Genomic DNA, 24731 nt, shown 5'->3' on the forward strand with positions numbered 1-24731 from the left:
CTCTGTTAAGACATCCATATATCTCCTCTTTGGCCGTCCTCTTGCCCTCCGGCCAGGCAGCTCCATCTCCAACATCCTTCTACCAATATATCCACTATCCCTCCTCTGAACATGTCCAAACCATCTCAGTCTGGCTTCTCTGACTTTGTCGCTAACACAGGCAACATGAGCCGTCCCTCTGATGTACTCGTTCCTCTGATGTACTCGTTCCCTCTGATGTACTCGTTATTACTGACTTCGACTGCTGGTATTTAAAGTGGTTGTTATTACTTATTCCATATAATTCCTTCACATTTTCAAAGAGAAAAGTTTTTTCTTGAATTCTTATCTTCAATAACTTTTCTTGAATTATTGAGCATATATGCTCAATATGTGTAATACCCGTAGCCTGCCAGGTGGAGAAGTTAACCATTTTCTTTCATTAGAATGTCAGGATTGTTCCAAATGGGAGTCAGTTTACCCAGTGTAGAATAAATGGGATAAGTAAGTGACACCTAAATATTTAATATTCCCTGTCTTTAATGGTATATTGGTACTCAGAGATGGATGAAAAGGTGTCAATTACTGCCACTGCTCTAGGGACTAAGAAGTCTGAGTTGTGGGGAAAGATTAATACTCCATCATCTGCATAAAGACTTATTTTGTGACAGATGTTTTTTTTTTGTTTTAATTCCCTCATATATCTATAGCTATAGGTTTAATGAATAAGACAAAGAGAGAGGGGGGCAGTGCTTTCTTGTGCCTCTTTGAAAGACAACCTTGACAGATGTCTCCTTTAATTTAAACTTGATTACTGAGAAGAACAAGGAATCTGGAAAACTTCACCTGCACTGTACAGTACCCAGGTATTTATCTGAGTCACACTGGTTGGATTTTTGGCAATGAACCAAAATTAACAATGAATCGGATCTGCAACCATACAGTAAAACATGATATGAATCAAATAATTGTAAAAATGAATCTTTTATACCCTAATATTCATTAAAAATTGGGAAAGTTACAACAAAAATTGGGAGGCAAAACCGTAAGGTTTTACAGGTTCTACAGGCTTTACCTCCATGATATTTAATTTATATCATCCGTATTTCAAAACTGAATAAATCTAAGATATTTGTAACAAAACTATCAATTTATTTTTAAAAAAGCATGAGGGAGATACATTTTTTTTTTTGCAGAAAATGAAACATTTATTGTTTATTATCTTCGTCAGACAGCCTGAGGCTCAAAGTTTTGATCAAATTCCTCCAGGTCGTCGTAGATGACATCTGTGTGCTTCTCCTGGCAAATCTCCACGGCTGCCAGGACCTTTGCAAGGCGTCGGTCCAACGCTGACAGGTGTGGTTCAGAAAGGAGTGGTGCCACGGCCGCCAGAGGATCCTGAGCCAGAGATTCACGCATCACCTCACTCAAACCGAAATCAGAGAGGGACAGGAGGCGCAAGCGCAGGAGGGTGGAGCGACGGATCCTGCAGATGGAGCAGAAGGAGTGTCGTTCTGGAGTCTTCATAATTGAGACTTCCGAGGAGAACACCTAGAATTACCTGCAGCACTGTCTTAGTGGTGCTAAAATCGAAGGCTCATCCTGAGAATGTCGTCCAAATCTGAAGATATTAGCAGCAGCTTTTCAAACTGACATAATAAAAGAAAAAGAATAAAATAAAATAAAATAAAGTTTGAAAGCTGGTACTCACGCCCGTCCGTTGTCTAAGTGCAGCAAAAAAGTCTGATTCCCAAAGCTTTCAAAGGTTTCATAGTGATGTCTGTCCATGTTGCCTTTGAGGAAGACAATGTTTTAATGGATCAAAAATATCAAAAACATATTGATGAAATATTTATATTTTTTCTAATCTAAATGAACAAGTGTAACTAACATTTAGCATAATTTGTCAGAACATTTCCCCACATTCCAGCACTTTAATCAAGTCTAAAGCCAAGTTTTACAAATCACAAAACAATAATCAGCAAATAAACATTTCTGAATTTAAAGCCCTGCTTTCCGGTAGGTCATAGAAGAAAAAATATGAGGAAAATAATGTTGATTTGCTACACAAATATCCTTTATCTTCTGCAGACAAACAAAAAAATTTAAAATTTGCATGATGTCACATATCTTTGAAACCCTACTTATTTATGAAAAAAATTTTGTTTTTCAGGAGTTCAAGTTTCACGTAAAGAAACAGCTGAAGGAACTGACTCATGAGAAAGTCCAGCACGGCCATGTCAATGAGATCCACCAGTCTGGTGCCGTGGTTGTAGGGCGGCGTTTGCTTCACTTTGTCACAGTAAGCGGGGTTTGTTTCCCACCTGAAGGAGTGCAAGGGAGGACAAAGAGTAAGAAAATAAATCACAGGTTTTGTTATCTGAAAGTCTGGTCTGATCATAGTTTTTTCCACTTCTGGTTCATCCTTCCAGACTATTTTCATGTATCATTTAATTTGTGGTAAAGTTCTGAGCAACACTTTGGGGTTGTAGTTCTTTGCAACCACTAGAGGGCAGCAAACAGCCGTTTTTGTGTCAAAAGTGAGAGAATGGTCCAAAATGGTCATGCTTGAATTAGCTGTTTCTTTTGAGATTTAAAAGGGAAATTTAGGCGGGCCTATGGTAGAAAACTAAAAGTACACACTGTGCCAGCTTGGTGCGGCTGTAGGCGCGTCGCCACGGGGACCTCCATGATCTGCGAGGAGCGAGGGAGAGGTCGGGCAGCATGGTAGCCACGGAAACCTCTAACATGTGCGGCCGTCCACACACCGGGTTCTCTGTGGAGCAGTAGTATTCACACTGGCCGTAGAAACAGACATTCCCGGCTGATGGAGACAAAGAGAATACAACTTGAGCAGAATTCTGAAATGTTGAAACACAGCCGAATCATCGTTTACACACAAACCAGGAGAGGTAAAGAAGGTCTTGGCGAGGCGGCGGTCAGTGGTGATCTCTCTGACCTCTGAGGTGACATTAATAAGTCGACCGACCACCGGGGGAATCCTGTTGAAGCCCAGAACTCTGAGAAAGACAAAGTTACACCTCCATTTCTTGCTTCTCTGCTCAGGGATTCGCTGTACTCAGCGTTTGTACCTGTCAAGATGGAAGGCGGCGATCTCTGCGTTGTGCCTTTCAAAGTCAGAGAAGTAGAAGAGGTTGGTGTCTGTTTCGGCCTCTCTGGATTGCCTGAGCGGACACAGACGCATATGGTTTTATGACAGGCCTTCTCCTCAGATGGGTCTGGATGACGAGGTCTTTACCTCAGGGGCTTGAGCAGAGCTTGTCCATAATTTGGGAAGGTTATGAGCAGTTTCAGCTGCGTACCTCCTGTCTTCTGAACTGATAAGACGGAAAATACAAGGTTTCATTCATTCATTGTCCAAAGCTTTATAAAGTTTTGAATTTTATTAAATTGCATAATCTTTATATATTTTCAGGGCTTGACTTTAAATATGGTGTAATATATCCTATTCTCCACTTGGTGGCCTATTGTTACATTAAAAAAAAAATGTAAGTCTACAATCACAACCGAACTTTTGTTTACCTTTGACCTCAGTAAGAGGTGGCCATCCTCAATTATCCCCAAAAATCCTCAAGGAATATTAGGAAACTACTTGAAAAACATGTTGGTTTTTCAGTTTGTTGATTTTGAACGGTGTTGCTGGCATATTTGTTTACCATAATATTGTGAAAGGTTTATACTTGAATCTCTGGCTAGAGCTGAATGAAACAAAATAACATGCAATATGAACATTTTAGTAATGTAGGCATGGTTAACCAAAACCACTGTTGTCAAGGAAATCCCAAAATGTACTTCTGCTGATATTTCTAAACATCACATCCATCTGTATATCATCCCCAGGAGACCAAGAAAGAAAATGGAGATAAAACCAAAACAAAAGTCGACATTTTGAAACACGTTTTTTTTAAATTTTCTTCATAAATTTGGGATGCAGTTCTGGCCAACGTGGCAGAGGGGGGAGTGAGGAGCATTTAGCAACCATTCAGCCAGTGAGGGCGGGTCAAAAGGGGACGGCGAAGGCTGGGGCGGGTAGCACCTACAATGCTGCTCGCTGTTTTATTTACTTTTTTGCTGCAGGACTATTTTGTTAATTTATGCAAGAAAATGTTTGATTTGACATAAGTATATGCTAAATATTTTGCTCCACTCTAATATTGTTCCTTTTCATTTGTAAATCACAAAAAAGTAGACTTGGGTGATATTTTATAACCAACAAATTATTTTAACAGATAAACAAAAGGTTGTTTTTTTTGTTGCTTTTTAGACTAATGATCAGAAAAGTAGTTTTTGGATCAAACAACAAAATATTTGTCTTTTCAAAATACTAGTTCAGATAAAATGCTGATGTCCTAAAAAAAGTAAAATTTAGGGATTCCTGTGGTGGCTTACTTGTTAGACTTCAAGGAAAAGATGACCTAGTGAGAGAAAAACACACCTTTAGTTGAGATTAGTGCCTAATTTGCAGTGTCTGACACGTTGTCATCCATTATTCATGCAGCAGCTGCAGAAGAGAGAAGACAGGCTTGCTGCTTCAGAGGAGCAAACACAAATCGAGCATCTGCGCGTCTTAATGCCGTCGTGCGAATCTTTGTGCTCATGTGCAGATGGCTCAGCACTTGCTGGTGTTGGGGTAGCACAAGTTTGTGGGTGGATTAAATTCATGACCTTACAACAGCGGAGCGTGTCGCCTGCCAAAACCCAGTGTTTTATCATCCGAAAATATTTTCTTGGAGCTCTCAGTTGCTGTTTGGAGAATTTTTGCCTTGTTCTCTGGCCAACAAAGATCAGTTAGGCTGCACATACAGGTAATTTCTTTTTAAATCTATAACAGAATTTGAGGATTCTGAATTCCCTTGGCTTCTCTTTCTGTGCTCAGGCCTTCGATGTCCTTTGATTTGGAGCATTACACTCATGTTTCTCTGCAAGGGCCTAGAAGCAAATGCATCTTTTTTTGACAGTCTGTTCTAGTGAAAAGTTTATAGCAAAGCAGTAAAAACAATTGAATTATTAGGAAAGAGATGGTTTAGGTTCATCAGGAAAATAATTATAAAAGTAGTTTTGATTAAATGAATCATTTAAAATGGTTATAGAGCAATAAAATCTAAGGATCTAAACAAATATCTTCTCTCATGAGTGTAATTTTCTGCTTTTACCATTACCTGTGGTCCACTTCGGACCTCAGAAAACGGGGCCACATTCCTTCACTACTCACAACATAGTGCACTATAGGGTCGTTCCTTTAAAGTGTTCAAAATCTACAATTCCATAATCTGGTGCCCGGGAAATTTCCCAAAAGTTAAAAGCAAGTGCTCATCAATCAATGCTCACTAGATTGGCAAACATAGACCACAATGCATTGCTTTTGAACAATTTGTCATTTGAAAAAAAAAATGTGTTTGTGTGAAAGCTGTTTAGTGGTCCTGTTTCTCCTTATTTCTTTATTATTTTTCTTCCATACAGGTATCAGCACTAGCATCTTCAGCAGCCAGATTCAGCTTACAGCATTCATACTAGCGTTATCATAGGTAATGCTATATATCTACCTACATTCATTTTTTAAACTCATCTAAGTTTTCATCATTAGAACACAGTAGACTCCTGAATAATGTTGAAAAAATGTTAAGATTTATTAGGTTTTTACTTTGAAACATCAGTGACATCATTTTTGCCGTTTAAATAAAAAATGAAAAGTAGTGGGCCTAAGACTGAACTGGGTGAAAATTCCAAGGCACTGGATAGTTTTACACTAGTGTTCTAGGGGTTAGGGATTAGCGAGGGAATTTGGACACAACTAGAGATTCTGAAAAGTGATTGGGTGGGGGTTTAAGCGAGACTGAAAATGGGCATGATTTAGTCCACATGCAAGGTTTTCCTGGCCTCCTTCGGCTCTAACCTATAGTTTCCAAACCCTGAGGATCGTGATGCACTATGACAAATAAGTCAATCCAAGAGTGGAGAAAGGAACAGCAGCCCAGTTTCCAAACCTGAACTCGATTGAAACCTCTGAAACTCAATCAAAGAGGTGGACAGTCACCTCAGCAATCAATCAAAGCTGAGCTGTGAAAATTGTTGCAGAGGAACAAGGTCACCTGAAGCTAAAGTTTGAAAGCACGATGGATAGGTTGTCAAGATATATAAAGAGTGTGATGAAAATTCAGCTTTTCTTTAGTCAAATCCTTTGTTTCCTGGTTTTTAACATAGATCCTGTCTCATCTCTATCATTTAAACTCTGAAAAACCCCCAAAATATTTTAGTTTCACTGAAAAAAATGAGTTTGTTTAAAATTCCGGTTGGGCCAAAACAATTTAATTAGTTTATGGAATCAAACAATAAAAATATAAGAACTAAAACATTTTTATATATTTTTTTTAGTACAATTTTTGGTGAAGTACAGATGTCCTTCAGAGAGAGGATGCTTTCAGGAGCTTAAATATAAATCAACGTTCTTTTGAAGAGAGCCTTTGTTCATTTCAGTCTATGAATTCCACCTGCTTCCATGTTTTCTCTGTCTTTTGGCTCACCAGCTCTGAGGATGGGTTGTGTTGCCAGATAGTGAGTCAACTGGGCCAGGTTGGAGTCTTTCCTGTCGTACAGCTCCCAGCGAGAGATGCCCAAGTGGAACCGCAGCCAGGGAGGGTGAGTCTCTTTATCACTTGTCCAAGTGGTTTCATCATAGCCTTCCTCCTGACTGGTGCTTTGCCTGCAGGTATGGCTAAAAAAACAGAAAAAAACAGAACCATAAACATGCAGGTTTTGGTGAAAACTCATGGAAAAATACACAAAGGGTTTCCTTTGTCAATAACAACACACACATACCTTAAACTCTACAGTTTTAGTAAAATAACTGCCAGTGCGACAACTGGAAACTGTGGGGTTCCACAAAGCTCATTACTGGGAGCAGAGTATGTTTTTTAGCATAAATATTTTTAATCAGATCCTTCTACAAATGTTTTAAATTTATTAATTACAAAACAAAATGACTTATTCTGGTAAAATTTGAAAAATGTGACCATTTGTGTTGTGTCAGTAAATAAAACCACGTAAAACTATAGTTAGAACTATAATTAAGTAGAACTTTGAGGGAATATATAGACACCTACACACACGCACCAACAAACACAAACACTTTTTAGGTCTATTAGTATATAGTTAATATAAACACAAGGAGGCACAATGCTTTTGTGTGCTGGTCCCAAGTCCAGGTAAATGCAGAGTGTCAGGAGGGGCATAAAATGAAAAACCAAACCAAAAACCAAACAGACATTTCATCTTGGACCAGTCATAGCCCAGATTAACAACTGCCACCGGTGCTGTTGACCTGAGAATAAAGGAAAGACAAGTGTAGGGGACTTAGGGGAGATACTTTAAATGTAGTTACCTCAAATTACAGAAAGAAGAACGGTGGATGTGTTCAAGAGACCAGGTTGAAGGAAGCAAAGCTTATAGATCATGGCGTGAATGGAAAGAGGAATGGAACAGGAGTAATCCTGAAGGAGTTGCTTGATGTAAATGTTCAGGAGGTGAAGGGACTGTAAGATAGAGTGATGAGTCTGAAGCTGGAGTTGAAGGTGTGACATTGAATGTCGTCACTGATTTTGCTCAACAGGATGTGAGCTGGAGGAGAAATTCTGGAGGGAGATGGATGAGGTGACCCTGGGTGTCCCTAAAGGGAAGAAGAGAATGTTTGGAGTAGACTTTAATGGTCATGTAGGTGAAGGAAACAGGTGATGAGGAAGTTTGGTTTTTGGTGAAATGTCAGTGGTGGAAAACATTTTTCTAAAAAGGAAAGGGCACAGAATGAGATTTGAGTTCAGGAGGAGCAAACAAGTTGATTAAATCATGTACAAATGTAATTTAAGAATACATCAGCTGTGTGTAAACACAGAGGATTGGGTCATGAAGAGGATAACACAGTGCGATTGGCTTTGGTGACCCCTAAAAGAAGTAACCAAAAAGCCCCAATAGTTAGAATTCAATAATGCTATAAGCTGTCTAATAGCTAATAAAATTCAAATAAACAAAATTCAAACAGAGAGCAGAAGGCATCTACAGCCTTACTTTGAGATACAAAGAAACATTTTTAAACTTTTATTCTTTACTTTTTATCACAGGTTAAATTTTTGTAGTGAGTGGAAATGTACCATCCAATAAAAGACTGGACAAAGTGCATATTCGAAATTCTTTTTGTATTTCTGGCTTCCAAAAAAAAAAAAAAACCTTCGTCAAAAGCTGCAAAACTCATGCACTAACAGAACAAAATATTAAAATAGCCCTTTAATGTCTGTTGTCGTTAGTCTTTGCTATACAGCTGTGCCAGCAATAGTTTTAAAAAATTTAAACAATAAAAAAGTCATAAAATATTGCAAAAAAAGGACTAATTATGAAGCTTAAACTAAAAAAACAACAACATTTCTTTTAATAAAACCTCGATTTTTGGGGTTCTTGCAGCATGGAAACGTTTTGTTTTCAAAGTACAATTTAAACAGTTTTTTTGTAGTTTAATTCTGTGTAAATCCAGAAATTTCTCCTGGATTTTTTTTAATGACTTACATTGGGAAACCAGACAACAAAAAAAGATATTTATGCAGCTGCAACTCTCATTCTCACACGTAAAGCTCCAGATAATACCTTAAATCCTAACGAGCTGAGGAGGAAATGTGCAGGATTGAGTGCCAAAAGCTAAAAGGATGAAAAGGCGGATCAAGATTAAACAGCTTCTTCCCGCTTGATCATCAAGAGGAATGTGGCTTGATGATCCGATGAGCTGTGAGGGCTGGCAAAGATGAAAAACACAGAGTTGTGTCGCGCAGGCAGCCAAACCTCTTCCTGTTATCCTGCAGATGATGAAACCATGACTCTCACCAGTTACTTTCAGTGATTCATTAACAAAATAAAGCCAACTCATCAGTGTTTAACTATTAGAATGCATGTCAGCAGCAGGTTGCTCATATGACAAACTGTATAAACCTTCTGCTAAACTCACAGATGTTCGGTGAAGGACATTTTCAAAGTCCGTTCAGCCTTTACAGATCTTAAGTTCATGATGTCTCATTTTACTCACCACTCACTGTCATGAGGAAGAAAGTCCTCCTTCTCCTCTTCCTCACTTCCTTCATCCCCTCCGTCCTCATCTGCTTTTACCCTAAGCAGCCAATCATCTTGCTGCATTGGTGGGCGTGGCAGGTTGTAGAGTGGGTGGCTGAACAGCTCCTCCAGCTTGGAGTGACCCTTCACCCTCTGCTTTAGGTTTTCGGGCCTCGGTTGTGTTTTTTCTTCATCTGTCTCAGTTCTGAGTGCTTTTTCCCTGTCGGGGTCAAACGCGTTCGCTTTCTGAAGGCCACTTGGCAGTTTGTCTGAGGAAGAGGCAGCAGGCGACGAGAAGGACTGACGCGATTGAGGATCTGTTCTTGGAATAGAAGAGGAGGTGGAGGAGGCGGGCGGGGTGCAGGCGGTCTGGAGGACTGAGAGGCAGAAACAGGCCAGAAGGAGATGAAGAGTGAGAGATAGACATGCCAGGCCCAGATAGATGGAGCGGGTGGATTGAACCAGGTTCCGTTTGACCATGCTGGAAGTCCCAGATGAAAAAAAAATCGAGTCAGATTTACATGGAAACCCAGACATGTGGTGAAAATTCATCAGTTTAACAACATTTTCAGTGGTTTTTAGAATACAGCTCTGTTTCATACATTTCTGTCATAGACTCATGCTAAAGTCTTAGTCCCAACTGTTCTGACGGGGGGATACAAGCTGTTTGCAGGTGAAAAATGGGCAAACCTGTACGTGTGTGGGCCATGCAGATGGCCTGCTGGAAATAGTAAGGCCACAGACAGCGTGTTGAGCCCGTAGAGCAAACATTTTCTGGCCCTTTTACCTACAGGCGTGCTGCAGGTGACGGTAAATGTGTAGTTGTTGAGACGCAGGCATCTCATACAGATTTTTATTGTTTCAATCTCTCCTTAAATCCTGCGCACTGTACAAAGAGTACAACAGCATCACCCATAAGTCATAGGTATGTATAATTTACATTTGCCTTACGAATACGGTAATGTTATGTTCCATTTGGGCCGGGGACCGGCACAGGACGACCCAGACTTGGGCCCCCTTGTGGCTACATAGTTAGGTGGTAGCGTGAAAGGGTCTTGCCCAAGGACCCACACTGGATGAAGCTCATCACACCCCCTGGGGGCCACCTTAATCATGAAAATAGAAAGTACGATTGTCGTGGGTGTTGTAAGTGCTTCGTAAAGTATTTGTACAGATGATGTAAATAACACGCACTTATGCCGTATGGGTGATGCTGTCGTATAGTGCCCTTTGCCTACAGTCTAGTCATTAGTAAGGTGCACGCACTAATCCTTTACTGACCGCGCACCAATGCTGCACCCACAGGGTGTGCAGGTGATACATAGTTTCCCATAGGATGCCGGTAGGATGCCCACACAAACTACACTCTGGTTGTCTAATTTCCTAATTTCTAACAGTCAGGCTGCATGCATAGAGCATTCAACAGGTGCCCAAGAACTGCGTTGGAGGCGTCTCGTACAATGTGCAGGTTTCCAGGGAGTTGAAAAATCGTCGCTACTTCCTCCTTACTTACTTTCATATGTTGTTTAAGAGTTCATTATATCACCTGTCACCCAGAGCACAGCTATAGAAAAAATGTGCGTGAATATTTTCGCTCACTGAGCGGTCTATGTTCCTAAAATTTTGTGTGGGCCGCCTGCGTGCCCCTCACAGATTTGTCCATTTTTCCCTCTCAGACATCCCGTATCCATCTATAAGGACATTGTGACTAAGGCTGAAGATGCAGTCGCTCCTCTTTACAACCCGGCAGCACCCGTAACCCCCCATACAGGTGCATGTGACTTAAATGGGCTTAAATGATGAGCACTTCTTTATGTCTTTTTGATGATTTCCCCACCCACCAGTCATCAAAAGAATGTCAGTTTACCACAGCAAGTTCAGGTGGTGCATAATCTCCCATTGAATTTTAAGCCCTTGTTTTACTGTAATATCCCATCTAAATGCTGGATGTGCTGCTTAAAATGCAAAACCAGCCCCCTCTCCGTCTTTGAACGATGCTACACTGCATTTTAATCAGCGTATGAAGGGTTCAGTGTTCAGGGCAAGGCGCTTTTGATGAGAAAACTGGAGCACAAAAGGCGCTCAGAGATTGAATCTTCATTCAAAACAGGTTTTTTGGAGATGGAAAGTTGATATTTTTTCATTCAGGTTTCTGGCAGAGACATTTATATTGAGTAACTAAGTCAAAAAGTTTTAGGTAATCTTTTTTTTTGGTATAATCGTCAAAATAAAAAAGCTCTGCAAGAAAATCAATACATTATTGAATAATTTGCTGCTCTCAGATTCCCTCTGAGGAGCTGCAGATTTGAGGCATTACTCACATCTTCAAGAGCCTTTTTTCTCTCCCCTCAGTCTGTTCCACTTGTCTTCCGCTGCCAGTGGGACAGAAAGTCAGAGCAAATCTTTTAGCTCTGTTCGACCACTGTGGTTAGTGTGTGTTATCATGCGGTCACAGCAGTGCAAACAGTGGCCATGCTGGGATGACCTGGGTCAGGATGACCCACAAAAGGGAGCCTCGTGTGAACTTTCAGGCTGCAGGAATCAATGAATCTGCGTTTTTTATGAAAAGATTCCATTGTATATGAATATACATTTTAAAAAGGAAGATACAGTACAATATTACAGTGGATTTAGGGCGCTTCTACCCTAGAAACCTTTCTCACCTTCATTTAGCTCCAAACCACCTGGAAGTGTCAGGCACTTACAAAAGCTGCTAATATGATTTTCTAAATACTCATTGCAAGTAAGAGAAATTATCAAGTGACAAACCAATAGAACGTATAAACGTATATTAAAATGTTATTGAACAAACTTCCTAAAGATGTTTCTTTAAAAATAAAAACCTTCAAAGTCACTGTTCCACATTATTACACACACAAGAGTTCCGCAACATTTTATGGATTCTAAAGAACTGAAAATGGTCATTGGTCAAATTTTCTGCATTAGGAAGTCATATTAAATGAATTCAAAAGCTATTCCAATGAAAAACATCTTCAAGTTCCTTTGAACATAGGACCCCTTATTTTGTAGCAGCTTCACAATTCCTGCATCCATTGAACTTGTGAGTTTTTGGAGAGTTTCTGCTAGAATTTCTTTGCAGGATGTCAGAATAGCCTCATAGAGCTGCTGTTTGGATGTGAACTGCTGGGTTGCACAGCACTCACTAGTGAACAAGACTGAAAATTAATCTGCATGCATGTCTGGGCCCACAGCAGCTGTTCCTGCTTGTGAGTGTTGTTTAGGCGGAATAGAAGGTTTATGTAAAACTGCAAGCCTCTGGAGGATCCTACACCTTGATGTTGGTGGAATTCAGGGACACCAGCAGCTTCAAATATGTGCTTGCTGCTTTATAATGGTATTTTAGAAGCTGCTCTCTTAATTTGACGCATTTGTCTGGCAGAAACCTTTCCGATTCTGCCTTTATCTGCACAAACCCTGTATGCTCTGAATCAGCTACAAATCTCTTAATACTACGATGATCACAGTTACGTTTACATGAAATATCCAAGGTTTTTATATCTTGTTCAAGGCATTTACCTATTTCCTACTTTTCAGCAGCAGAGATTCGTTTTCTTTCTCATATTGCTTGAAAATGTTTGTCTGCTTTAATAATGTGGAATGCCCGTCTTTATTAGTTTCTCCTTTAATTAAACTCACCAGGCAAAGCACTTACCACAGGTGTCAGTGATCCAAAGAGCTCTAAGACACAATTTCATCCATGAGTTTAATTGAAAAAGAAAGAATTTCATCTTTTTGACCCTTATTTGCATGATAATTCATAACACACGGTAAACATGTTTCTTGGGTTTGCACTCAATATTTGCATTTTTAACTCTTTGCACCGTATCTATATCATTCCTTGAGTTCCTTCTTCTTTATAACCCCCCCTTGACCTTCTATAATAGTTTGCCTGCATTCGCCTTGTTGCTTAACCATATAGTGTTTCCACCAGCTTTTCTAGCCCTTTAACACCAGAAATGTCACCAGTGACATCCAAATAACACAACCTCTTTGACATACTGTAACTCCTCGACTTTTATTGTAACACGTGACTTCTGTAAAGTTTTGTATAACAGCGCAAAGCCACTTTTCTCCGCTTTAGAATCAGTTGATTTACATTGATTGCATCTTTTCCCTACTGTAAAGTGTTGCATTTCAACGCAAAGCTGCTTTTCTCCACTTCAAAACAAATCTTTTGTCACTGTTTGCCCGTTGTGGTCTCCGCTGTGGGAATACGCACAATCTGCGAATACGGAGATACACCCGGCCTAAGATCCTTTTTTATCAGTTAAGTGCGAGAGGCCATTTTCCTTCAGAAGATGCCGGTTTCATCCAACATTCATTCATCCAGATGATAATTATTCACCGCATTATCTTCCTGAGCATTTCAGGATTTTTCCAGCCGTTTCTGAATCAACTGATGTCTTTTCTTTGTTCAGGGGAACAAACTTCGGTTGGTAGCAATTCAGGAAATAGCTGTAAAATATTCCTTAGCAGCTGGCATTGAAGTCGAAGGACCGGTGTATTCTTCATCCCCTCCACCCTTACAGCACCTCCTTCAGACTCAAAAGTCTCAGACGTTTGCGATAAACTGGAGGAGTCGCGTGACTGAAAAAAAATCCTTTTGTTGCAACTCTGTTCTTCTTCACGATTTTGTGTCTAATGTCAATGCTTCTAAGCAGCAAGGCAGACATGTACAAATTTCACTGGAGGAATACAATTTTCTCTCATTTATCACAGGGGTTGTGTTCTAAAAATAACCCACAATAGATGTTCAAACTTTCATTAAAAAATTAAGTCAGGTCAGGAGTCACAGGACAAAGAGATTGATCGACAAGGTCAACAGCCAATCAGGACCCAAAACAGTGTGCTGCAAAAAAAAAAAAGCTTCACTGTAAAAAATATCAGTAAAATAGAGAGACTGTGAAAACTGAACGATGATATAGCAAGGGAACACTGTACTGGTTCTGTACTGTAACTAAACCTGTCAGTCCTGTGCTTTAGTATTTTTTCCTAGAAAAAATGTGTTGAGTCATGCTGTACTTGAAACTTGGTCAACTTTGATTTTGAGTTTAGATCAAGTTTATTGTAAACATAGAAGATTACAGAAAACAATTATGAAATTAGAAATCATAACTGATCTTGAGGAATTTGACACATTTAACCATCCTGAGAAGGTATTAAATCTAACACCGCTAATACTTCCAATTTCCCATGATTCCTAGGGCTTATGATGGGCCTTCTAGAAAGTCTACACACTTGTACGCCAACATTCAATAAATATTTATTGTTTAAATAAAATCAATAGAAATAATCAGGGTTCCAGCCATGACTATTAATTATTGTTAATTAATATATTTTATAAGATGAATCCATTTTGAAGCGAAAAATCTTTTTGAGTTTGCCTGTTGATTTTAGAAACGTGACTATAAAACAAAAATGCAGATTTGATATGTGTTGAATCCAAGGAACAATCATGAGCCATGCTTGGGTTTAGAGTTGAAGAGCGTCCTACAAATTAAGTCCTGGCTATTATTCATTTTCAAAGCTGTTTGTATCACACAAAAGCAAGCAAAGAGTGGGTATCTCATCACTTTCAGCTAATCTTGTTATGTGTTGTCAGCAACTCCAGTCTTAAATATCTCTCCTTTTCATTTTAATGTCTTTTCTGTTTTATTTTGCTCATCACAAAGAAACGTCACCCAAATGCTACTATTGAGGCATATAAAGCATTTTGGAAAGCTTTGAAGCTCATTTTCCCTTACAGCAGCTGCAGCTTTATGTAGGTTGCTTGGAAACAACCCAGGATTTGACTCTTAATGGGAGCGTGCACAATCCTGTCAGCAAGACCTGGATGCAGACTGCTTCAAAACTCTGAGTAATTATTAGACTACTAAAGATCACGAGTGAGAAACTGGACAAAGATTGTGCCAAATGGGCAAGCAGAGGATGTGGAGCATAGAACCATGTTTTAAACCATTGACTTGAATAATGAGAAAAGTGAATTATTGTATCCCTACTGCATGTTTATATTGAAAGTGTCAAACAATTGTTTTAAATTTAAAAAAAGTTGTCTTCTTTACTGTATTATTATTACATCCGGCTTAGCTTGAGCCAACTAAAATTGTGGGGAAAGTTAGTTGTTGTTGCTACTTTTTGTGTTAACAAATCCATGGTGACTTCAGTGAAGAGTGAATGACAGCAATTTCTTTAAAATTCATTTATTTACTTTATTTTAACTTTTTAATTAGCTCACATGCTCTGTCTAGTGTAGTGGTCAGCACTCTGACCACTGTTCTCCTCGAGCATGGGTGAGTTTTCTTCAGTTTCCTTCACAATCCAAAAATTTGTCACACGTTGATTGGTTACTTGAGTGCTCTAGATGTGAATGTGAGAGTGTGTGGTTGTGTGGCCAAATTGTAGTCGATAGATGGATGGCTCTGTCTATTTCTTGCGTTTTGAAATCCTTTGCTGTGTTTTTCTTTTTTTTAATTTTTACATTTAATTTTATTCTTCTTTTCAGCTTGTTCTATCCAAGAACTGAGCGAACAGATGAGAGCTGGAGGCCTTTTGTGTTGGACAAGTTTTACTATTACAAGAAGAGGTTATGTATCTTCGGGTAACCAGGGTGTAAATTTGTATAAACCCCTTTTTTTTATTTTTTATTTTTTATTTGTTACATTACAGAGTATATATATATATATATATATATATATATATATATATATATATATATATATATATACTTTTTATTAAAGGGGAGGGAGAGGGGAAAAGTGTGCATGTAAGTGGGGTGTTAGAAGAAAAATAAAAATAAAAAAAAGAGAGAGAGGGGAGAAAGTACAAGTACAAGTGCAGAGTTACTAATTTGAATTGGTTATGATTTTAAGCTGTAAAACATTTATGCTATTTTTTTTTGGCTTTTAGACACATGTAAAGGGCTTTGTAAACCTTTACTTGAAAAGAGCAAAAATTCACAACTACGTTGTTTGAATGATCTGTAGTATAAAATCAGATTGATGTTTTTTTTTAAGGGGTGCCATAAACATATAAAAGCTGTATTTTTGTGTCAGTCTACCAAAAAGGGGCCTAATTCACTCCAAACACAAATAGTTCATTAATGTCTCCTTCTGATCATCTTTATTTATTGTAAAAGTGTTCCCAGTGCTTTAAATTATGAATATGCCGCTTTTAGCCAGAATCAAAAATTCAGTGTCATTTTCTAGGAAGGTTTCTGCAGAGCATCAGTAGTTCATTGGAAATTTCTCTGAGTTGTGGGCAGGACCATTGGTACAGAGCAAGCCCACCCCCCCTTCCCCTCCACATTGCTGAACGCTCAGAGTAGGGAGTTTGAGGTCCGCCCAGCGTATTTTCTGTCATACAAATTTTATTCAAACAGTATTTTTTCATCTGTTCCTGATTCACAACACTTTGAAAAAAGAAATATTCAGAAATGCAATTTTAAATTTAATTTTCTCTACATATGTCTCCTTTTATCAGACAAAATGGCACAAGAACATAGACACCAACAACACAGTTTTAATTGGAGTGGGTCTAAGTACAGTTCGGATGAAGATCCCATCCCAGACCACAACTGTAACCGAATTATTTAAAATAAACTGTCATTGATGTGTTTCAGCTGCAGAGAGAATCACGTGTGTTTGATATGAGGGAGGGGCTCACCTCCTCACGGCGCCCTTCTTTCTCATGTCACAATGCATGTCTCTCTTTCACCTGCTCTCACTGACCTCCCAACATCTTTGCCCGTCCTCCTCCTCCTCCTTCTCCTCTCACTGTACACTCAGAGGCCCCGCAACTTTGAAAGCATTGACTCCTGCGGCTCCGGCTGCTGCTGCTTCTGCTCTCTCTGTGTGGATGGGCATGAATATTTTAACTCGAGAGTTGAGGAGAGAGTGAGGAGGACGCGTGGGCAGACAACAGGAGGGGGAGATGTAGCAAAATTTACAGTAGAAGAGAAAAGACATGGAGGGAAACAGGTGAGTGCAGAAAATAGAGTCAAAGAGGCAGAAATGCACCAGATGGGAAAAAAATAGAAGCAAGACAGAAAACTGGGGGAGTGATGAAATGTTGAACAGAAGTTGAGACATCAATTTGTTTGAAATGCACATATATTAAGAAAAAGAATACATTCACACATTAAAAAAGACACAACGCCCCTCGGCTTGTTGCTTTTTTCTTGTTTGAAAATGTCATCTGTGTTCAGATCAGTCTGTCTCTTTTCCTGTCTGTTTTTCTCATTTTTGTCCATTTCAAGGTGACAGCTTGTGAGATAATCTAATCTTGCCTCTCCCCTCCAGGGAGAATCTGTCATCAGCTGGGATTCAGTGCCTGTCTGCCTGTAGAAATTCTCCTAACTGCTCTTAAATCAGATGCTACAAAAGCCATGTGAACATTTCTATTCCACGATGGGAAAACAAAATATCCCCTCGGTCCTCATTTAAATTTTGGCAAATGGCAGGGAACATTCGCAGGACCACTGGCGTGTTTCCATTGTGTTTTGAATGAGGGAATTTTTAATTTGGTGGCAAGAACACCTTGTGACAAGCAGGCAGTTTTCTTCTAATGGAACAATACTGCTTATGTAACTCTCTGCAAAAGTCTGTTCTCCATGAAAAAACAAAACGATCCAGGTTTAGATTTGTTTTATCTAATTCACTTTTAAAATTGTTTCCTAAGATTGAGGAGTAGAGGAGGCAAAAATTAAAAAAGTTAATGCTTTTATAATCCAGTGTATCATAAATCATTCAAAATTATCAAATAATAAAAAAGGATTAACAAAATCTAACCATGCAAACTGTATTTGTATTTGTCTACGTAAGTTAGTGAAAGATTAATTAACTCAAACCAAACTTTATTTAGGAAAATCATTTTTCATGCTTTGAGTAGTTTCTACGAAAGTTTTCGGACTCTTTGGAAAAAACACGCAGCCATTTAAAATGAAAGTTAAGCCAGGTCAAACTTCAAATGGACGAATGGATGCTGTCCTCAATTAATCCACAAAAGTGCCAACCGTTTGATCACGAAGAAGTATTTCTTGATTGCGCTTTGTCCCCGTACTAAATTTTATGACGCTGAGTCAGAAAAGAGCTTTGAAAGAAAAAGTCTGGAGCAAGATTCACGGAAATTTGCACCGCTTCAACATTTCACACTAAGCCTCTAGGTGGCGGATGTGCACTAGCATCGGGTCGCGACAGTCCGGTGTGAACACAATTTGCTAAACACACATTCAGAATGCTTGAATGTCACATGCCTAGTTTGAACGTAGTATTACAATTAAAAACAGCAAGAAGGTCCCCATTTAAATCTCTGCTTGGGACCTTTTATGTGTGGAGTTTGCATGTTCTCCTCGTTCATGTTTGGTTTTTTTTCTCGGACTCAACTTTCTCCCAGAGTCCAAAAATATACTTCATAGTTTGATTTAGCTCTCCAAACTGTCCTCAGGCGTGTGTTTGATTGTGTGACCCAGCAACACACTGGCGACCTGTCCAGGGTGTACCCTAAATTCACTTAACAGTAGTTGGGATAGGCTCAAGCAACCCCAAAAGGGATACAGCGGGTTCTAAAGATGGATGGATGGTTGTAGGCAAATTTAAGCTAAAGCTAACCTGCCCTTTATGCCCTTCCCCCTCCCCTTGATGGACACATACAACCCATGACTCCCCAAACAATGAAAATGGGCATGACAACATGAGAAAAGCAGGAGGTAGAGGAAAACATCTCACATCCTTTCTCTGTGCCTACTTCATGAAAAAGATGCCTTGAAACTATCTTGATCACACTATAGGGCTCAGTTCCTTGGATTTTTTTACTTTACTTGTCAGGTGAAGTATTATGGGAACTGTGGTGCAGGCAAAGCAAGTTGATTTGTATGCATGTGAAATCCTGTAGTGGTGAAGCTATGTGTGAATGCAGATGGACTGTTAGGGCGCACAAAAGAGTGGAGATCAACCAAAGAGAAAATGATATTGATATAAAATATTTAGTGGGCAAAAGAAACAGCCCAGTGTGGGAAAGTCAAACAATGTTTTGATAATAAATTTGACCAACCAGCCAAAATGCCTTGAGAAATACAAAAATCAGTGCAGAGAGTAATCGAAAAACTGATCCACAGAAAAATAAAGTTAAAAAATAGCAGGAGACTGAGACTGGACAGGATCAGGAGAACTCAATAACTTCTAAAATGTCCCTAAGACTACAAAACATAAAATTGTTTTTGTAAGCTATGTGTCTTATTAGGATTTACTGAAACATTGTTATAGCAACAGTCAAACATGATGGTGGTAGAGTACCGGTCTGAGGCTGGCCTCAATGAATTGTAACAATGCCTTGGATTTTTATATTTTAAGGGTGTAAGTTGATTGGAAAATAACGAAAACAAAAGAAGTACACATGGCATCAATGTGACCGAATTAAAAACAATCCTGCTAAGAATAGTGCTCCAGAACTCTCTTTGACTTTTTAATTAATTTTCATTTATGATTATGATTCATATCTGCCTCTTTTTTAGCCTTTGAAATACTATCTTTATGTCTGACTGATTCTCATGTCCTGCATGTGGATCTTAACACTGAAACTATCATCTGCACGTGACAGAAACTGTTTTTAATATGATGAAGAAACACCAGTTCTTTCCCACATGTGCATCATTCTTGTAATATAAAACAACAACTAAAATGTGTAAGGACCAGGTCTGGAAGCAGCATTTCTATACATTGAGTTACTGGCATTCTGATGTGTAGCAAGACCTGAACTGTTATTGCATGGTGGGGATAAACCATTTAACTGAGTTTAATTGCTCAGTGATGCATTACTGATTTGGTTGCTATTAAAGAACTTGACAGGGAACCAAAAATCAGAAGAATGATCCAATCTGTTGCAGCAGATATAGAGTTTAGTACCGTTGTAACAGGAAACCCAATCAAGCAACTTTATAATAATGAATTCATCCTTTTAAATAATCTGTCTTTTAATATTTGTTCCATGCTAAATATTTGATCAAATTTAATCAAATACATTTTACTATTTGGTTCTAGGAGTAGCTTTAATGATCACTATACGCCTTGTTTTGTGAATATTTTAAATCATCTCTTCCAGACCTGGATTTAATATTGGTCACTGGATTTAAAAAAACCAAAACATTTTGTATAAATACTTTTATTTGGGCAGTTTATCTTATGTTCTGACTTTTTTATCTAATACAGGAAAAAAAACATATACCGTAGTTTATGTACAAATCCTAAATATATCAAGTTTTCAAGCAGCAATGATTTTGACATCTTCAAAATTTATTTCTATACCATTTTTTTACGATTCATACTGTCAGTACAGAATTATACACAGTTCTATAATTGAATTATGCTTTTTTGTGCATTTCTGTTAAATGTCCCTTTTAGTTTAATGGCTGCTGCTAAAAACCGAATATCTGAATGTCAAAATAATTATTTTCTATCCTCATCCGTCACGGCTTTCTAAAATCAGCAGTGTCAGTGACACCCCACTCTCATTGAAGCAAGATTAGATTATCCATCCGTCTTTCAAACCCATAAATCCCTGTAACCCTTGTGCTAGTAAGTAAAGGTAAGATGTATGTACAAGTAAAGGTAAGATGATAATAACGTTTGTGCTTTTTTCTATGCTGCAGTTTGAATATGAAAAAAAAAACACGTTGAAATGATATTTTAAACAAAACACGTTAACTGTTGTCAATTAAATGGTGAATAAGTTACTCAGTATGGTTCCTATGTTTCTAAATCTGACTGATGACATCAGTGCCTCACCAGCCATTAACCTCACCGCACGTCACTGCTATAAATATATATGTCTATGTATATATATATATATATATATAAAGTACTATTAGTAAATGTTTGTTAGTTATGTTTATTAGTAACATTATTATTTATGTACTTATGATTAAAAACTACACAGTGAGATTGCACAAAGATACTTTAGTATTAACAGATGAGGCGTTTTATTACAAAGACAGAAAGCAGCAACCATCGTATGTCATGCTCTGCTCTAAACCGTGCAATGGGGGGAGCATCATGGCGTTTCAAAGGCGCTGCTGGCTCCGTACGAAGCGCGTGCCTCGGACATAACAGGTCCTTGTGAGCTCGTATTTATCAGGCGAGAACTGCAGAGCTGATAGCAGGAGGAGATACGCTGGGCGACTACTCTTCTTATTGTTTAGCTAAGAAGAGTAATTATATTGCGGTCAAGACCTAAAGATAATAAAGTTTTGAGATCAAACAATCTCCTTCCAGCTTTGAAGTTTCTGCTTAAAACAACATTCCTGCATCTAAGTCTGGAGGAAGCCACACATACATTATCAGTGAGTAATAATTGTAGTTCTGTGGTGAGAAGAGAAAACAAGAGAAGCTGCCCCACCGACAGGCTTGATCTGAAACCTAAATGTCAGGCGTGAATGAAAGAAAACTGCTGGCTGCTTATAAAACCCTTTTCAAACCTTTGGTTTTTCTGCTGGAATTCTTAAGCATTTATTCAATCTGCCAACACTTGTTTCAAAATGGGACAAATTCCAGGCATGAAAAATGTTGAAGTATTACTGAGATAATGTTAATGACATAGTGTTTAACATCCTTCCCCTCTGTTAGGGCAGCAGGTGGAAGCAAGAACAGGAAAAATGTCTTCAAAGTGAACTTTATTGAAACCAGTGAAGCTTTCAGGACTTCCTCAATCTCTCTCTTTCTGCCTGAAACCCCTCTTTGGAAAAAAAACATCACCTGATTTTAAAAGCGAATGAGACAAAATGGGGCTGCACTGTGGTGTAGTGGTCAGCACTTTCACCTCTTACCAGGAAGCTGAGGTTCAAATACCAGCTGGGACATTTGGAGTTTGTATGTTTTCCTCAGGCATGTGTGAAGCCCTGCAACAGACCTTGGACCTGTCCAGGGTGTACCATGCCCCCCCCCCCCAACAAGGATAGGCTCCAGCAACCCATATGCCCTGAAAGTGATTCAGTGGGTTCAGAAGATGGACAGATAAGACAAAAGAGGTATTTGTGGTTCCTAAGAGGTGCAGTAACAAGTCAATCCAAGTTCTCCTTATAGTGGATGTGGAGGTGGTTTTGGTGTTATACTGGACCAGAGACGAAACGATGATACAGTTTTCAAGACTAGAAGAAACAAATTATATTTCTTAAGAAAGTTTAAGTTTTTCAACAGCTTCACACCTAAAACAACCTTTAATTACGACAAACTGTAGAATATGAGTAAACAACAACTTCTGATTTTCTCTCATGGATTGATAGGGCATCTTTGAATTGATTTAATTTGGCCCAGGTCAAATCTCTGACAGCTTTAAGGAGAATCTGTTGAACTTTAAATGCCTAGGAATGTACAAGTTGATCCAGCTAAAACTTCAGGAAACATATTGCATATTCAGTATGTTCTTTTGGGTAATTACTATCTTTCTGATGATGAGTATTTTGTAAACCTGTACAACTGGCAGCAAAGTAGTTACACACCATGATCCTTCTATCCATGCTTTACAGTCAAACTTCTAACGTCCCCTTTTTTAAATCAATAGTCAGCATGACCAAACAGTGATATTAAATTTGGCCTTTAGTGAAAATATTTCAGAGGGTTTCATCCCCTGAGATTCTTCAAGCTGTGAAATACTGACAGACACGGAGAAACAGAAAGATTTGCACTGAAACTTTCTTGTTGCATGTCATAGGCACAGAGTGGGAAAACTAACTCATCTTTACAACTCAGGTTTTAAAAAGAATGAGCAGTCTGCACATTTCACAGATTCGTGAGGCATTCAAAGACCGTGGAGTAACAGGCAGTTGATGACTCAGAGCGCTGCACTGCTGTTGTCTTATGAAATCGTGTTCAGGATTTTTGATTGATGAATTTGATTGAGTGTGTGAGAATTGCGCCCTTTGGTTCAGCTGGTTTGAGCAATATTTTGTCTTTTTGGTAGGGTTAGCAAATTTTCTGCACTATAGTGCACCAAATTAAAAGGCACACCGTCAATGAATGGTCTATTTTTGAAATTATGTCAATAGCTGTACTAGTAATGGATTTCATACGTTGATGCTTGTTCCACTTGCACTTTTATGTAAATTTTGGGTTTAGTGAGGAATTTTTTGTGTGCCGTTTTTGCCACACTACAGGGTACACTGGAGTACAAGGCGCACAGTCAATGAATAGTCTTTTTTTAAACTTATGTCATACATGAGCAGCGGTGGACCGTCAGGGCCTTCTCGGTCTTCTCTTGGGCCTAAATTATATCTGAATAATGTGTTCTCACATTTAACCAATCACATTTCAGCTGTCCTTTGTTGCCGGGCAGGGCCAGAGCTAAAGAGGCCTTCACTATCTGTTCTGCTGGCCTTTTAATGTGAAAATTCAATGTCGGACATTAATTTCCTTCAACCAATCAGATTTTGAGTTAATGTCGCCAGGGCATTCTAGCAGGCTTAGGCAACGTCACAGTATTCAGACCTTCTGATTGGACAGAAGTTTCAGGAATACAGGAAAATTTTCCCACATGCAGCCTTGCCCAGTTTGACACAGAGCCAATGAGAACTTTTTTATCTGTCTCGGTTAATAATAGAGCTGCCTGTAATGTACGCCATGGATGATTTCGCAGGTACATCTACCGCTGATATTGACTTCCTTCATCAAAAAAATCAGAGTGAGAGCATGAAGCAGCTGTACAGACTTGTGTGTTTGGCGCTGACCATCCCCGTGTCCACTGCGTCTGTCGAGCAGACATTTTCGGCTCAAAAGCTAATTAAAACCCACGCTGGAACACAACTGGACAGACTTGGATCACAGCATTGGCCTTGTTGGCAATAGAGAAGGACTTCTTGAGTTTGAGCTGGATTTCTTTCAATGTTTTGTGCTGGCTGTAGTTGCATTATGAGATTTGTTTACTGTATTGTTTATTCAGATTATTTAGAGGCATGTATTGTGGCTACAGGAATTTTCAGAATGCAATGGAAAACACACGGTCCACCACATAGTATGATACATCGAGCTATTAGGCACATTGAGTGAGACAGAAGAGTCAGATATAAGTCCGTCAGTCTGTCTGACTTTATTAACTGCGTTCAAAGTAACTAGAACTCTGTTGGTAACGTGTTATACATTAGCCAAGTTAGAAGCATATTAGCATATTACCAATACCTGTAACTTTGTTTGCAACATGTAAAAAATCTGACACTGCAAAAACAAACATTACAGTGACTATGCTAACACCCAGACTTGTTGGTAACACGTAGAAAAAAACAGACAGACGCTGCTACACATTAGCTGCATTAGCAAATTCACAATAACACCCAACTAAACCTTTTGACAGAGCGCCTTGAACCTTTAAAAATTGCTTTAAGATCATTTAGCACAACCAGATTTGTCAGGGCATCTGTTTTTGTAGCTCCCTTTGTTCATGGATTTGTCATTTGATAAAGTTCTAGGCCCGGCGTTTTGTTTACACCATTGGCTCGGGACAGAGCAAGAGCGGGAGGGTTCAAAACGATCCATCCATCACCGATGAAGACTTTGCTTTTGTACCGAGGAAAAAAAATCCACAAACAAACTGTTCTCCCTTGATCTGTGAAGATAAAGTCTAGAGTTTATCTGACTGTGCATCTAAGT

General features: G+C 38.9%; 1 protein-coding gene across 1 annotated transcript; it reads right to left on the reverse strand.

Annotated features, from left to right (window-relative positions):
* Positions 1 to 261: 261 nt before the first annotated feature.
* On the reverse strand, positions 262 to 11706 carry LOC101164404 (extracellular serine/threonine protein kinase FAM20C). The gene is made up of 11 exons (XM_011478453.3): positions 11406 to 11706; positions 9062 to 9565; positions 6522 to 6712; positions 3239 to 3317; positions 3072 to 3164; positions 2884 to 2999; positions 2623 to 2803; positions 2194 to 2303; positions 1691 to 1772; positions 1541 to 1600; positions 262 to 1465 (listed from the first exon to the last, which is right to left on the reverse strand). Exons 2-11 carry the CDS (start codon positions 9562 to 9564, stop codon positions 1207 to 1209), a joined length of 1674 nt encoding a protein of 557 aa, XP_011476755.1. The 5' UTR covers position 9565; positions 11406 to 11706; the 3' UTR covers positions 262 to 1206.
* Between the last annotated feature and the right edge of the window lie 13025 nt (positions 11707 to 24731).

The sequence above is a fragment of the Oryzias latipes genome, chromosome 8 (genome assembly GCF_002234675.1).
Source record: "Oryzias latipes chromosome 8, ASM223467v1".
Classification (NCBI taxonomy): domain Eukaryota; kingdom Metazoa; phylum Chordata; class Actinopteri; order Beloniformes; family Adrianichthyidae; genus Oryzias; species Oryzias latipes.